We start from the raw sequence: 16,821 nt of genomic DNA on the forward strand, positions 1-16,821 counted from the left end.
CAAAAAAGTATGAAAAGATCTCCACCGTTGTTGTGTCTGACGCTTCCAGATTTTTTTTAGGGGAGGAGCACCGGAGCCTAAGTGCTTTCCCTCAACATCATATCTCATTCCCCTCTCCCAGAATACCTGAAGCTTTGATTAATTTTCTGCAGAGACGTCGCTAGCCCAGATGTGCCTACATGATTTCCCTATAATTAATCTTGAACAAGAACGAATCCAAGGTCGATCAAGGCATTCATTAGTACTTAACAATGCTTCCAGGGAATGCCTAACCGCCTGCGAGTCAGCACGTGTACTGGATCCGTTGACGTCTGACGGCGACACTTCAGCACTTATATAACTCTATCTATGTGTTGTCTGTCAGCCGTGATGCAATTTTTTTGACATATATGGTTACTTGTATCATGCTTAACTGTGATGCTAACTTTACACAGCAAGTAGTGTTCATTCGGCTCAGCTAGGTAGCCACATATATGGTCAAGTCCCATCAGGCAGCAGCTAAAACTTTAAGCCAGGTTAGGTTATGCGTGATGTCGGGCCGAGACTTGTGAGCGTACCTACTTAGAGCAGGTCTAACAGACCCCGTAAAAGGGCCAAACCCGTATAATAATCGTCAAAATAAGGGGTTGGGCGCTACCCGGCCGTCTAGCAGACCCCGTAAAACTGGCCCCCGGGTCGATTTTTTACAGTTTTGGTTACGGGGCGGCTCTTCGCCCCTTACTTCTACGGGGCGGGAGGCTGAATACACCCCTCATCCCATTTCACTAGGGCGCGCGGATATTTCAGAATTCTCAACCGTTTTCCCCGCGCGCCGCCGCTGAAAACAGAATATTCCGTAGGATTCTGTTTTACGGGGTGGGGATACAGGGTCTGCTAGCTCGGACGAGTTTTCGGCCAGCAAAAAGTGAATACAGGGCCCTTTACTCGTGTTTTAAGGGGTAGAAAAGTAAGGGGTCTGTTAGACATGCTCTTACTTCCTCTGAACTAAAACCATGATAAGAATTATAGAACGGAGGGAGTACGTCGCGAGGAAAACTCCGTCTCTCGCCCCTTCAACACCCGGAATCCTTTGCTTCGATGAGCACGCCGACGCTGGCCGTGCAGTTTGAAAAGAAGCTATTCCACGCGCTCAGCCGGCCTAATTCCGAAGAAACATGAGCAGCAGCCGTGATGCGAGGTCTGAATTCTGAATCAGCTCGAGTAAAGAACTATTCAGAAGGGGAGAGCAGGTACAGTACTCCGAAGCATCTCCTTGGCGCCACTACCGCAGCATGATTTAGCAGTATGATAATGCAGCGTCGATTATTGGATGCAGTAAAATACTCGGCAGAGTAGCTTGCTGCCTGCAGATGGAGAGACCGACAGTCTGACACGCGAAGGTTCCAAGCCATTAAACAACTGGAACAAGGATGCAGGTAGGCACTAGGTAGACCGCGGCTATGCAGATTCAGAAAAATGTGCCTGTACGTGCGTGCTCTTATTTATATCTATTCAGACATTCAGATCAGCCATGGAGAAAAGACAGGAGAAACTGGTTAGTTCCACTGCAAAGTGGAGTGCTACTGCCACCAACTGCATAAATATATAGATCCATGGGAGAAGAAAATGGACCCAAGCTCTTAAATTAGTAGGGTACTATGCGATAGTGCTGCTCGTCTATCATATGAGTTGCATTGCAAACTGTACTGCCGGCTAGCTGCGGCTAAATGTTATGTGTGCACCAGTATGTACATACCGTAGTTGTTTTCTCCAGAAATCGTACTCCCCCAGCGCAAAATATTTGTCACGGATTTACGCAAAACGTAAGCTAAAATATGTCTAGTTTCATTGAACCTGCGATAAGTATTTAGAACCGGAGGGAGTACCATGGATCATATTATCCTTTACTCGGTCGAGCACTTCTGGTATCGCCCTGTGTACGGGTGATCGATATCGATAGGTGACGGACTTCAGAAGTTTGGTTGCATGAATCCTGAAATGTTACATTTTCGCTACCAGGGGGGATTAGTTACTCTAGACTCTCTTCCGCACAAATTTTCTTTACTATGTACTCTATTATCTGGATATTGGATACAACCCGATCTTCGAAGTCGTTGGTATCAATGGACTGTTTTTGGTTGGCGACCAACTACAAGATTTGGATAGAAAAAATAAGAGACCAAGTATCAGTTATGACAAGAGGTTTGAAGTCCTAAATTTCATCGGCAACGTTTGACAAACTCTCCTTGAACGTTTCAATGTCCATTTACAATAATATACAGCCCTAGGCACTAACGACCGCCAGCAGAAGTGGCAAAAAATTAGCAGACAGAGGAACTCAAAATTCCGTGTACCGAGGTCAGCTTGACTAGGGCCTGCATAACTAACTTTCATAGTTCAGTTTCCTTTTCAATACTTGGTGTCAGATTGCATTTGTAAGAGGATGTTGAGCACTAATTGCTAAGGCAATATCTTTCTTTCTTTTTGGATCATGAGCAGGTAATAAACATTTTCCAGTGTTCTTTTGGATTAGGACATGTTCCTGATTCAGTCCAGGAGTTGTTCTCTGTTTGGATAAATAGGTTTAGTAATAAAGGAAAAAAAAGACGATGATTACAGTACGGATTCCTGCAGTTTTCTGGACAATATGGAAATCCAGCAATGCTTCTTGCTTTGAGAATAAGAGAGTCAGTGATTCTTTTGTCCTGATTCACATTTTTTTTCGAAATGGGGAGTAAAACCCCGGCTTCTGCATCATGATGATGCACACGACCTTTTATTAAGAAATTCACGAGTATTATATAGTTTATTACATCTCAAGCATCGCCAAGGATTGATACAAGAATCAACCAGCGAAAGAAACAAAGCAAAAATAGACTACTCATCAATGTAGCCGCCTACTGTGCCGCCAGCCAGCCTGGCACAAGATATTCTGAGCGACCGTCTGGAGCCGTGTGCATCCAGTAGCCATAGCATCCCGCTGTCCCTCCGGTGACAGGAGAGCCCACAACTGAACCCAATGTGCCACCATATGGATAACTTGCAAAAAGTGAAGAGATTTTTTTTTGTTAAATATAATGTCATTCCTCGCCCTCCATATAGACCAGTATAAGGCCAAAACTCCAACCCGGATGAAAGCCTTAGATTGTCTATCAACTCCATTTAACCAATTACCAAACATATTTATAATATTGGCTGGAGGTGGGAGGTCAAAAGTGAAAGTGACCGTGCGCCAAAGTAGTTTAGCATTGGTTAAACTCTTGGTCCATTTTGCAGCCAAAACAGGCAAACAGGGACGAGTTGGCTTGGGTGATAAAGCTGGTAGAACAAGCAGCAAATGAAAATTTTCAAGCTTCAAAAGGATAGAGAATGGGAGTGCCAAGACTGCCGGTGTGATCCTTCTGATGGGAAAGCAAATTTTATTCCGGGTTGCTGGAAGACGGAAGTTTGAGAGAAAAAACCTTTGACTGAATGTGTCTTTGCTGTGTTCCTGTTAGCTGACTATGTGCAGAGTTCCCTGTGTTGTTCGTATAAATTTCAGTTTTCGTTCTCTTACATTTTAAACATCCATTTAGCATATAGCGACCAAACAAAATCATGCATACAACCGAAAGACTGTTTCAGCACTACATAACACCATACAGTCCCAGAGATGGATCGTGGGCAACTACAAGTGCTCAGGTCATCAGTCATGTATATAGTCATTTTATAGATATCATCAGCAGGTTTGATGTTGCATAAGGCCCAGCATTGCGCCGCGAAAGTAAACCAAATTAACCTCCGGTACGCGCCAGACAAACCATGAGATATAGCCAAGAATTCGCCAGCCCCCGATGGGTCAATAGCAGTTGAGTAATTCCTTTACCCCTGCCCACATAAATTTATCTAGCGGGTACCTAAAGAATATGCGATTATAGTACTTCCTCTCTCCACAAAGAGAACAGTTTCTCGGAGATAGCCCGTCTTGTACGTGTCACTTAGTTTGTCTGTAGCTATTATTTCGGTTTTGGATCTGAAAAACAGACTGCTCTGTAGTGACTTTCTTGGTTTCTATTCATAGAAATTGGAGAGGAAACTCTCTTTTTCGAAAAAAATGTACACTCAACGTATTCTTCAGAAAATGTACCATGGATCATATTATCCTTTATTTGATCAGTACTTCTGGTATCGCCGTGCGTATAGGTAATCGACAAAAGTATTATTGCATTTGCATGAATCCTAGGGAGAGTCAAGTATTGATCAGGAATTCTAGATATACTGGATACAACCTAATTTTCTACGTCATCGGTATCTATGGACTGATTTTGGTTGGAGATCAAGTACCAGTTTCGTATCGAAACAAGAGACCAAGTATAAGTTGACAATGAGACGAGAGATCTGAAGTCGTAATCTTCATTGGCTCATTCATGACCGTGTAACTAACTCATCCTTGAACGTTTCAACATCCATTTACAATAACATGTAGGCATGCATAGGCAGCTACCACCAGCTAAAGTGGCAGAAATAGAAAACAAAGGAGCTCAAAATTCCATGTACCGAGGTCAGCTTGACTAGCGCCTGCATAATTGACTTTCATAGTTCAGTTTTTTTTTTCAACTATTGGTGTCAGATTGGATTTTTAAATAGGATGTTGAGTATACTAAGTGTATATAGGGATGTAAACGGATCGGATCGGATCGGATATTGCTCTTACCATATCCTTTACCGTATTTTTATAATGGATTCGGATCGGAGCGGATAATGGTCTGATGCGGATTCGGACCGGACTCGGATCGGATGCGGATTATTACGAAAATATGCATATAAAAAATAGAAGTATACTTTTTAATGTAAAATATGTTTGTAATTATGGACTATAGCTAAATGTACACACTTGTTCCTACAACAAAGCAAATTGCGTGCTAATAGAATACAAATTTTGGCCGATGAACTAACCATATTATCTAAATATTTAGGATTGGGCTAGTTTTTTCAGATTATCCTCTTTGTGGACCTCGGATAATCCGCAAAAAATGGCGGATAATCCGTATCCGTCGGATAGTATCAATACCATATCCTCTACCGTATCCGTCGGATATCCGTTTGATCAGTGTGTATAAAGAACTTTTTTTTAAATCTCCGTATAAAAAACTTTTAAAGTGGAACTATGGCACATTTTATTCGGCCCATACTTCACAGAAAAACACTCGGCCCAGAGAGATCGAAGGAAAGCCCATTTAAGCAGTGCCGGGCTAGTCGCCCAACCACCACCAATCCAATTGGGCCACCCCGACCGGGTCTCCTTCCTTCCAGCCCCAATCCGAATCCCACACACACTACCGCAGCGGAGAGGAGAGAGAAACTCCGAGAAGAAGAGGAAGAAGCGGCGGCGGCGGCGAGGTCGATGTCGACGACGGCGGGGTACCTGGCGCGGCGCGCGGGGCAGAAGGAGCGGGTGCGGCTGCTCTACCGCCGCGCGCTCAAGGACACCCTCAACTGGGCCGTCCACCGCCACCTCTTCTACCAGGACGTGAGCGCCTCCCCTCCCCCTCCCCCGATCCCCCCGCCCCCTCGCGGATCTGACCCCGTGTTCTTCCCCCGTGCAGGCGTCGGATCTCCGGGACAAGTTCGAGGCCAACAGAAATGTGGTAAGACTGGCGATTCGCATCTCGCTCTCCCCCGTTTGAATTCGCGTCAGATGTGGATCCCCGCGGCGTTTTGATGGGTTTCTGTCGGTGTGGCAGGAGAACCTGGACGTGATCGACAGGCTCATCGACGACGCGGAAGCGCGGCAGAGGAACTTCCAGCACCCGGATCCTTACATTGGTAAGCCTTGAAATGCTCGCGCCCTCTGTTCCTGCTGTTGGTGCCTATATTGTGGATATCAATGGTTGTTTCGTTAGGCAGTTGAACGTCAAGTATCTCACCATTTTGTCGGAAGTATTCCGAACACCTAGGGTGGGTATTACCAATGAGTTTGTATGGTTTACTAAGTTGTGAGCTCAACCTGCTTTGTTTTAATGATTGATTGCTTAGAGGTGTTTGGCTACAGCTACCGTGAGACTGTTTAAATGGCATTGCTACATACATGTCTCACTTAGTTCATCATTTTATCTAGGTATGTACTTTTGCTGGTTTGTACAACAGCTTATTAGCTTTCAATACCAGAGGAGAACAGCCTTCTCTCTAAGAAATAGTTCAGGTTATCTTAGGTTAGCACCTATCTTTGCTCGAGGTGTGAGCTGTGTTGCTAGTCACAACTAACTCTGTGGTGACATTATCTTCGTGTTTTGCTTGGTGTTAACCTTCAGTGTGAACAAAACTTCTTCAAGCCAGAAATGTACAGACTTGTTACACATTCATTTTAGGGGCATGTTATTCTACTTTCAGGCCAAATTCTGTTTACCATTAAATATTTCCTGATAATAAAGGCTGCTTCAGCTTCATCATACACATGCAGTTCCTGATGGTGAAATGATCTTTTCAGGGGAAAAATGTTAAACTGTTGTGGATACTTTTGCTTCATAATCGATTAATCGTTGTGCTTAGGAGGCCTTACATTAAATTGAGGAAAGTATCAGTAGTTTTGGAACGGTTATTTTCAATGTATGTATTAGCATTTTCATATCGTCCAACCTGTAGCAAACTACTCATTTGCATCATGGGTCTATGCGTTCCTGTGATGCAGCACCTGTTTTTGGACTTGATTTTTGGTTTACTGGTTTGCCATGTTGTGATTCTTCTGATTGATGAGTCTAAGCAACGTATCTATCTCTGCAGTTCCATGGGCTCCTGGTGGCACTAAATTCACAAGGAACCCTCCTCCACCTGAAGGGGTAAGAACATATATCGAATGTGTTGTTGCTACAGTTACTGTTTAACCATGCGATCTCATGCTTGCTGCTGCTGATGATGCAAATTTCATGATGTAAGAATAAGAGTTTGGTAAATGCCCCCAAGTGCATTTACGTGATGAATTAGTTGTTTCATTGTAGGGATGTAATATTGTTTCCCCTTTGATTATACAATGCATATGAAATGTTGCACCACTTTTTAAAATGGTAACATTGCCTTTGCAGATTGAGATTGTCTACAACTTTGGCAAAGAAGAACATTGAGCAGGAACCCTGCATTTGTGCGCAGAACCTGGTACCTGCGGAGTACAAAGAACCTGCTTTCCCTTTTCCATGCAACCAAGCTGTTGTAATATTGTCAAGAACAAAATAAAATTACTCGCCTCCTTCCAAGAGTTCCTTTTATCATGGATGTTGTATGACAACTATTTTGTGCTCATCAGCTAGTTCACCATGCACCAAGTGTTTGAATGCACAAACATTGATGTGATGCTACTCTGGTACCTGCCGTTGCCTTTCTGTATCAGCCCTGGATGGTCGATCAGCCCAAAATGGGGTGATACCAGACACATAATTTTTCCCGCTTCCTCCAAGAATTGTTCAAGGAATAGTTTCATTCACATAGAAAAGAGAAGAAGTTCAAGCAATGTACTGTATATGCTTTTTTTACGGGAACAGCAAATGCTCTGCTTTTGCATTATAGAAAAGGGGATTTCACACTTTTGTTGCTCGCTAGACTTGCCACAATGAAGTTTTTACCCAGCAGCTGCCGATCGAGGTGGAAACGGAAGCAAATGCTGTTTCGAAATCCTGGTTGCAGAGTCAGCAGGTAGCGTCATCTGGGAGCCATTGCGCACAAAGCCTATATGCCGTCCAGTTCCTGTTCTATAGCATCAGCCAGAAGAAGTACTATTTGATCTTGCCCTCGGCCCGAATGTGCCACTCGTGCTCCAGCTGAGGCTGCCTCAACCTGCCGAAGAACTGAACTGTTGTATGCTGAGCTTGCCGAATACTGCCTATCGGCTGTGAAGTTCCAGACAACATCATCCCAGTCGTCCGTCAGCGGAACAGTCTGAATAGTGCTCCAAAGCGAGACGAACTGATCGAGCTGAGTTTTGGTGTTGATTATCCGCAATCCTTGATTGTCAGGTTGGTCCTATCTTCCTCGCTGCGAGAGGCGCCAGCCGCCTGGGAGCATGTCCACTGAGACACTTCACAGACCAGACCTTCGCGGTCTCGCCGTTCCCAAGCGAGATAGTGATGCATGCCGTAGAGAGATCCTTGTGAGATTGATCGCTGGATCACGCTATGTCCATCTGAACCACTCCCACTTGAGCCGCAGAGCCCTACTGCATGTGTTGTTTAGTGACCTCTCAAGTTTGTTACAAAAACTCTCTGTCCATAAAAGATATCTCAATTTTATCAAAATATTTATGTATCTGTATACTAAATTGGATCTAGATATATTCAAATTTTCACAAATTTGAAAATAACCTTTCATGGACGGAGGGAGTAGTATTAAAAAGATACGTTGCACACTTCCTAATACATAAGTGGGAAACATAGAAAGCAACCAAAAGGTTTCGAGCTTTGACAATTAGCAGCAAATGCTTAAATGGGCTAGTTGGGTAGTTCATATCGTTTCGTTTTGTTTGTTGAGCATATTTCTCCTCTCAGTGTGGTTTTCTTTTGTGATTTTATTTTCTTTAACTTCCAACGGAAATTTCTTTGACGTGTTGTAGTTCAACCTTGTCGAGTATACATCTTATATATTTGGAAGGCTATTATGTAAGTGAAGGACACCAACACACAATGAGTAGGAAGCAGCAAGTAAAAGATAGAGGATAGAAAGGGCAAAATGATGTCAGCATATAAAAGGCAATATGCTCAAGTGAGGAAGGAAATAATGAGTGATGGCATAAAAGGTGAACAAGGATACCGAATAATAGTAAACTAATTACTCAATGCATGAAATAGCAGGACATAATGAGAAGGGATTTGGTTACCGGTCGGTAAATCTGGTTACCGCCCGGTAACCGAGTTTCCCGAGCACCCTCAGTAAATAGGCTAACCTAGCAAAAAATCCCGAATTTCTTTGAATTTGAATGCCTAATCACGTATAAAGAAACGGTATCTCTGAATAAAACTAAAGCGATGACAAAATTCAGTAATAATATGACAAAATGATGCTAAAAAAATAATCGAAGGGATCGAACTCACGACATCAAGGCGATGCACAAGAGAGCTAACTAAACGCCATCGAGGTACGTACTCTAATGTGTTCAAACATAGCTTAAACGTGAATTAAGTGCTACAGACACAATTTGAATTCAAAATTTGATTTTTGAATTTGCTCGGTAACCGGGCGAGATTTCTCGGTTACCGCGGTAACCGGGAATCCCGAGCCCCCTTGGGAAATTTTTCTATTCAGGAGCCAAAACCTTGATAATGAGTATCCCAAAGACATTTTTTCTACTATGCAACTAATTACGAATTAATGAGTATGTGTGATATTATGAATTAATGAATATGCGTGTTATCATGCACATGATACTAGCTTATGACAATGCATAGTATCATATGATAGTATCATGGTATCATCATATTTAATATTTTGTAAAATCTCAATGCAAATTTGTGTATATGATGTATTTGCCATTAAATTTTCTAGTTTTACGTGCTATGATACGGTATCATATTATGATACCACATCCATCTCTCACCTCATTAATTGGTGCGCCACATCAGATTTTTTGTCAACATGACATGCATGATACTACTTATGATACTTTCATTGTGGCTAGTCTAAAGATCCAAAAAAATATCTGCGAAAGATCTAAGGATCCAAATTAATGACATCCAAAGAAAGAAAACCAATGAATGCCCATGTTTCTATATAAACAGTAGCATAAGGGAGATAGACTGATAGCAGAACAGAAGAGGAATATCAGGATCAAGAGGCTAACTACTACTCCTCATGGCGCTTATCAAGAACAACGCTCGGGCTATGTGCTTGGTACTAGTAGCTCTTATTGTCATGGCTACCTCTTTCTTGCCCTCTCACGCAGGTACGTTTCTTTCTCTTATCTTCATTATTCAGTATTTTCATACACTTTGGATGATGCTAAATGGGTTGTGGTTGCTGTGATCACTTGTGCGTAGATACGACGGACACGGTGATCTCGGAGTGTTTTCCTCTGAAAGACTGCTCGATCCCTCTATGCCGGAAGACCTGTGGATGGCGAGGATATGATAAGTCTCAAGGCAGCTGCGTATCATATAAAGAACCCTACTGCTGCTGCGCGCTGGGTCATCCAACGACACCGAGAGCTTGAATGTACTCTACAGCATCCCCACACCGGACTAGAAAACTCTTGCTTGCTAGGGGTGAATAAGTCTCTTCGACTTGATTAATTGCTGTAGCAGATTCAATAAAATGTACTGTACTAGCTGATTCATAAGTGTCAAGTGTGAACTGATCAGTTCTCTGTGAAAATGTGGAGTATCTGATTGGTGTAGCAGATTCAATAAAATGTGCTAGCTGATTCATCAGGTGTGAACTTATAAGTGATCAGTTCTCCGTAACTGGAGTATCTCTCTTCTATACTACAGTATATGATTTCCCTGAATGAGGGAAGAACTACACACACCATGCACATAAGAACCAGTCTGAATATGTTTCATTGAATGAGAAAATTAGCTGACACTTATACGTCCAATGAATAACCCATGGAATCACCTAATCCAGCCTTAAACATATTTTTTTGCAAGTGATAATATTTCACACAAGTAATTCTCTACTTTGAAGAAACGAGGATAGACCATCACAAGCGCAATCTCTCTCTCCCGCCTCCGAGAAGTCAATTTTTTTTAATATTTAACCAAATATTCATAATAAAATATCAATATATACAAAATGTTAGAGAAGGAGACAGACACGACGTCCACGCCGACTTTGAGTAGACTCCAAGACTCCTAGCTACATACAGACATGTATTTGAATTGTAATTGCCTTGTACTTGTATCTCTTTGGCATATAAATATATGAGGGGGAGGCCGTGACTTTGATCACGCAGCCTCAAGTTCTATTCGGCTTTCATGGTATCAGAGTACCAGCCGATCCTACCCCCTCTAAACCCTAGAATTTTTGAAACCCTACCCCTACCCCGCCGTCACGATGACTCCCGACGAGATCACCAAGCTCGAAGCCGAGCTGAAGCAGCGCAAATCCCTCCTTCAGACGCGTCAAGAAGAGCTCGACCGCCGTGCTGCCGAGATGGGCAAGGCCGTCGATAGCAACCCTACCCCCAAAAACCCCTCCACCCGCGTCTCCTCCGTCAAGACCCCGTCGCCATCACCCTTGATCACCAGCCACGTCACCGGCAACGCAGAGCCATGCCTTCGGACACCTCCCCCACCTCCGACTGGGCGTGTGACGACTTCATCGTACTTTCCTGGATCTATGGATCAATCTCAACCGAGCTCTTCGGTATCGTCATATCCCTTGGCTCGACGGCGCGGCAGATCTGGGACTCCATCGCCAACCTCTTCCACGACAACAAGAAAAGCCGCGCCCTCGCCCTCGATGCGGAATTCCGCAACACGCCACAAGGCGACATGAGTGTCCATGATTACTGCGTCAAGCTAAAGTCTCTTGCCGATGCTCTCGGTGATGTTGGTGAGAAGATCTTGGATGACACCCTCGTCCTCACGGTTCTACGCGGCCTCAACGAGCAATACATCCACCTTCGCTCTTTCCTTTCCTACCAGGTGCCGTTCCCCACGTTCCTGCACCGCACTGGTTCTCGAGGAGGCGCAAAAAAAGACTGATGCCAAGCACGCGGCATCTACCACGCTCTGGGCCAGCGGCAACAGCGTGCTTCCCAACGGTGGCAACATACCGCATGCCGGGGGCGCCCCTCCTCCTGTCGGCCATGGCGGCGGTCCTCCTTATCCGCGCCCTCCTCCGTCCTTCTAGCCCGGCGTCTGATACGTCTCAAACGTATCTATAATTTCTTATGTTCCATGCTACTTTTATGATGATACTCACATGTTTTATACACTTTATATGTCATTATTATGCATTTTTCGGCACTAACCTATTAACGAGATGCCGAAGAGCCAGTTGCTGTTTTCTTCTGTTTTTGGTTTCAGAAATCCTAGTAAGGAAATATTCTCGGAATTGGACGAAATCAACGCCCAGGGTCCTATTTTGGCACGAAGCTTCCAGAAGACCGAAGAGTCAACGAAGTGGGGCCACGAGGTGGCCAGGAGGGTAGGCGGCGCGGCCCCACCCTTGGCCGCGCCGACTGATGACGCGTAAAGCACACGCTCGTTGGGAACCCCAAGTGGAAGGTGTGATGCGTACAGCAGCAAGTTTCCCTCAGTAAGAAACCAAGGTTTATCGAATCAGTAGGAGTCAAGAAGCACGTTGAAGGTTGATGGCGACGAGATGTAGTGCGGCGCAACACCAGGGATTCCGGCGCCAACGTGGAACCTGCACAACACAACCAAAGTACTTTGCCCCAACGAAACAGTGAGGTTGTCAATCTCACCGGCTTGCTGTAACAAAGGATTAACCGTATTGTGTGGAAGATGATTGTTTGCAGAAAACAGTAGAACAATATAGCAGTAGATTGTATTTCAGTAAAGAGAATTGGACCGGGGTCCACAGTTCACTAGAGGTGTCTCTCCCATAAGATAAACAGCATGTTGGGTGAACAAATTACAGTTGGGCAATTGACAAATAAAGAGAGCATGACCATGCACATACATATCATGATGAGTATAGTGAGATTTAATTGGGCATTACGACAAAGTACATAGACCGCCATCCAACTGCATCTATGCCTAAAAAGTCCACCTTCAGGTTATCATCCGAACCCCCTCCAGTATTAAGTTGCAAAGCAACAGACAATTGCATTAAGTATGGTGCGTAATGTAATCAACAACTACATCCTTAGACATAGCATCAATGTTTTATCCCTAGTGGCAACAGCACAACACAACCTTAGAACTTTCTCACATCGTCCTGTGTCAATGCAGGCATGAACCCACTATCGAGCATAAGTACTCCCTCTTGGAGTTACAAGCATCTACTTGGCCAGAGCATCTACTAGTAACGGAAAGCATGCAAGATCATAAACAACACATAGATATAACTTTGATAATCAACATAACAAGTATTCTCTATTCATCGGATCCCAACAAACGCAACATATAGAATTACAGATAGATGATCTTGATCATGTTAGGCAGCTCACAAGATCCGACAATGATAGCACAATGGGGAGAAGACAACCATCTAGCTACAGCTATGGACCCATAGTCCAGGGGTAGACTACTCACTCATCACTCCGGAGGCGACCATGGCGGTGTAGAGTCCTCCGGGAGATGAATCCCCTCTCCGGCAGGGTGCCGGAGGCGATCTCCTGGATCCCCCGAGATGGGATCGGCGGTGGCGGCGTCTCTGTAAGGTTTTCCGTATCGTGGCTCTTGCATCGGGGGTTTCGTCACGGAGGCTTTAAGTAGGCGGAAGGGCAAGTCAAGAGGCGGCACGGGGGGCCCACACCATAGGCCCGCGCGGCCAAGGGGGGGCCGCGCCGCCCTAGGGTTTGGCTCCCTCGTGGCCCCTCTTCGTCTCTCCTTCGGACTTCTGGAAGCTTCGTGGAAAAATAGCCCCCTGGGCTTTAATTTCGTCCAATTCCGAGAATATTTCGTTACTAGGATTTCTGAAACCAAAAACAGCAGAAACAAAGAATCGGCACTTCGGCATCTTGTTAATAGGTTAGTTCCAGAAAATGCACGAATATGACATAAAGTGTGCATAAAACATGTAGATAACATCAATAATGTGGCATGGAACATAAGAAATTATCGATACGTCGGAGACGTATCAGCATCCCCAAGCTTAGTTCTGCTCGTCCCGAGCAGGTAAAACGATAACACAGATAATTTCTGGAGTGACATGCCATCATAATCTTGATCATACTATTTGTAAAGCATATGTAGTGAATGCAGCGATCAAAACAATGTATATGACATGAGTAAACAAGTGAATCATAAAGCAAAGACTTTTCATGAATAGCACTTCAAGACAAGCATCAATAAGTCTTGCATAAGAGTTAACTCATAAAGCAATAATTCAAAGTAAAAGCATTGAAGCAACACAAAAGAAGATTAAGTTTCAGCGGTTGCTTTCAACTTGTAACATATCTCTTGGATATTGTCAACATAGAGTAATATAATAAGTGCAATAAGCAAGTATGTAGGAATCAATGCATAGTTCACACAAGTGTTTGCTTCTTGAGGTGGAGAGAAATAGGTGAACTGACTCAACATTGAAAGTAAAAGAATGGTCCTCATAGAGGAAAAGCATCGATTGCTATATTTGTGCTAGAGCTTTGATTTTGAAAACATGAAATAATTTTGTCAACGGTAGTAATAAAGCATATGCATCATGTAAATTATATCTTATAAGTTGCAAGCCTCATGCATAGTGTACTAATAGTGCCCGCACCTTGTCCTAATTAGCTTGGACTACCGGATCATCACAATGCACTGTTTTAACCAAGTGTCACAAAGGGGTACCTCTATGCCGCCTGTACAAAGGTCTAAGGAGAAAGCTCGCATTGGATTTCTCGCTATTGATTATTCTTCAACTTAGACATCCATACCGGGACAACATAGACAACAGATAATGGACTCCTCTTTTATGCATAAGCATGTAACAACAATTAATAATTTTCTCATTTGAGATTGAGGATATTTGTCCAAAACTGAAACTTCCACCATGGATCATGGCTTTAGTTAGCGGCCCAATGTTCTTCTCTAACAATATGCATGCTTAACCATAAGGTGGTAGATCGCTCTTACTTCAAACAAGACGGACATGCATAGCAACTCACATGAAATTCAACAATGAATAGTTGATGGCGTCCCCAGTAAACATGGTTATCGCACAACAAGCAACTTAATAAGAGATAAAGTGCATAATTACATATTCAATACCACAATAATTTTTAAGCTATTTGTCCCATGAGCTATATATTGCAAAGGTGAATGATGGAATTTTAAAGGTAGCACTCAAGCAATTTACTTTGGAATGGCGGAAAATACCATGTAGTAGGTAGGTATGGTGGACACAAATGGCATAGTGGTTGGCTCAAGTATTTTGGATGCATGAGAAGTATTCCCTCTCGATACAAGGTTTAGGCTAGCAAGGCTTATTTGAAACAAACACAAGGATGAACTGGTGCAGCAAAACTCACATAAAAGACATATTGAAAACATTATAAGACTCTACACCGTCTTCCTTGTTGTTCAAACTTAATACTAGAAATTATCTAGACCTTAGAGAAACCAAATATGCAAACCAAATTTTAGCATGCTCTATGTATTTCTTCATTAATAGGTGCAAAGCATATGGTGCAAGAGCTTAATCATGAGCACAACAATTGCCAAGTATCACATTACCCAAGACATTTATAGCAATTACTACATGTATCATTTTCCAATTCCAACCATATAACAATTTAACGAAGAAGAAACTTCGCCATGAATACTATGAGTAGAAACCAAGGACATACTTGTCCATATGCTACAGCGGAGCGTGTCTCTCTCCCATAAAGTGAATGCTAGGATCCATTTTATTCAAACAAAACAAAAACAAAAACAAACCGACGCTCCAAGCAAAGCACATAAGATGTGATGGAATAAAAATATAGTTTCAGGGGAGGAACCTGATAATGTTGTCGATGAAGAAGGGGATGCCTTGGGCATCCCCAAGCTTAGACGCTTGAGTCTTCTTGATATATGCAGGGGTGAACCACCGGGGCATCCCCAAGCTTAGAGCTTTCACTCTCCTTGATCATGTTGCATCATACTCCTCTCTTGATCCTTGAAAACTTCCTCCACACCAAACTCGAAACAACTCATTAGAGGGTTAGTGCACAATATAAATTGACATATTCAGAGGTGACACAATCATTCTTAACACTTCTGGACATTGCATAATGCTACTGGACATTAGTGGATCAAAGAAATTCATCCAACTTAGCAAAAGAGGCAATGTGAAATAAAAGGCAGAATCTGTCAAAACAGAACAGTTCGTATTGACGAATTTTAAAATGGCACCAGACTTGCTCAGATGAAAATGCTCAAATTGAATGAAAGTTGCGTACATATCTGAGGATCATGCACGTAAATTGGCTTAATTTTCTGAGCTACCTACAGGGAGGTGGACCCAGATTCGTGACAGCAAAGAAATCTGGAACTGCGCAGTAATCCAAATCTAGTACTTACTTTTCTATCAACGGCTTAACTTGGCACAACAAAACACAAAACTAAGATAAGGAGAGGTTGCTACAGTAGTAAACAACTTCCAAGACACAAAATAAAAACAAAGTACTGTAGGTAAAACATGGGTTGTCTCCCATAAGCGCTTTTCTTTAACGCCTTTCAGCTAGGCGCAGAAAGTGTGTATCAAGTATTATCAAGAGACGAAGTGTCAACATCATAATTTGTTCTCATAATAGAATCAAAAGGTACCTTCATTCTCTTTCTAGGGAAGTGTTCCATACCTTTCTTGAGAGGAAATTGATATTTTATATTACCTTCCTTCATATCAATGATAGCACCAACAGTTCGAAGAAAAGGTCTTCCCAATATAATGGGACAAGATGCATTGCATTCAATATCCAAGACAACAAAATCAACGGGGACAAGGTTATTGTTAACGGTAATGCGAACATTATCAACTTTACCCAAAGGTTTCTTTGTAGAATGATCAGCAAGATTAACATCCAAATAACAATTTTTCAGCGGTGGCAAGTCAAGCATATCAAAATTTTCTTAGGCATAACAGAAATACTTGCACCAAGATCACATAAAGCATTACAATCAAAATCTTTAACCTTCATCTTAATGATGGGCTCCCAACCATCCTCTAGCTTTTTAGGAATAGAGGCTTCGCGCTCTAATTTCTCTTCTCTAGCTTTTATGAGAGCAT

General features: G+C 43.0%; 2 protein-coding genes across 2 annotated transcripts; both read left to right on the forward strand.

Moving 5' to 3' along the window:
• The first annotated feature begins 5,283 nt into the window (after positions 1-5,283).
• Positions 5,284-7,307, forward strand: LOC127312864 (NADH dehydrogenase [ubiquinone] 1 beta subcomplex subunit 9). Its single transcript, XM_051343410.2, has 5 exons — positions 5,284-5,488; positions 5,565-5,606; positions 5,703-5,784; positions 6,739-6,794; positions 7,038-7,307. Exons 1-5 carry the CDS (start codon positions 5,363-5,365, stop codon positions 7,074-7,076), a joined length of 345 nt encoding a protein of 114 aa, XP_051199370.1. The 5' UTR covers positions 5,284-5,362; the 3' UTR covers positions 7,077-7,307.
• A 3,900-nt stretch (positions 7,308-11,207) lies between these two features.
• LOC139833939 (uncharacterized) lies at positions 11,208-11,642 on the forward strand. The gene has a single exon (XM_071824314.1). The coding sequence runs from the start codon at positions 11,208-11,210 to the stop codon at positions 11,640-11,642; it is 435 nt and encodes a 144-aa protein (XP_071680415.1).
• Positions 11,643-16,821: the final 5,179 nt, after the last annotated feature.

The sequence above is a fragment of the Lolium perenne genome, chromosome 7, assembly GCF_019359855.2.
Source record: "Lolium perenne isolate Kyuss_39 chromosome 7, Kyuss_2.0, whole genome shotgun sequence".
NCBI lineage: Eukaryota > Viridiplantae > Streptophyta > Magnoliopsida > Poales > Poaceae > Lolium > Lolium perenne.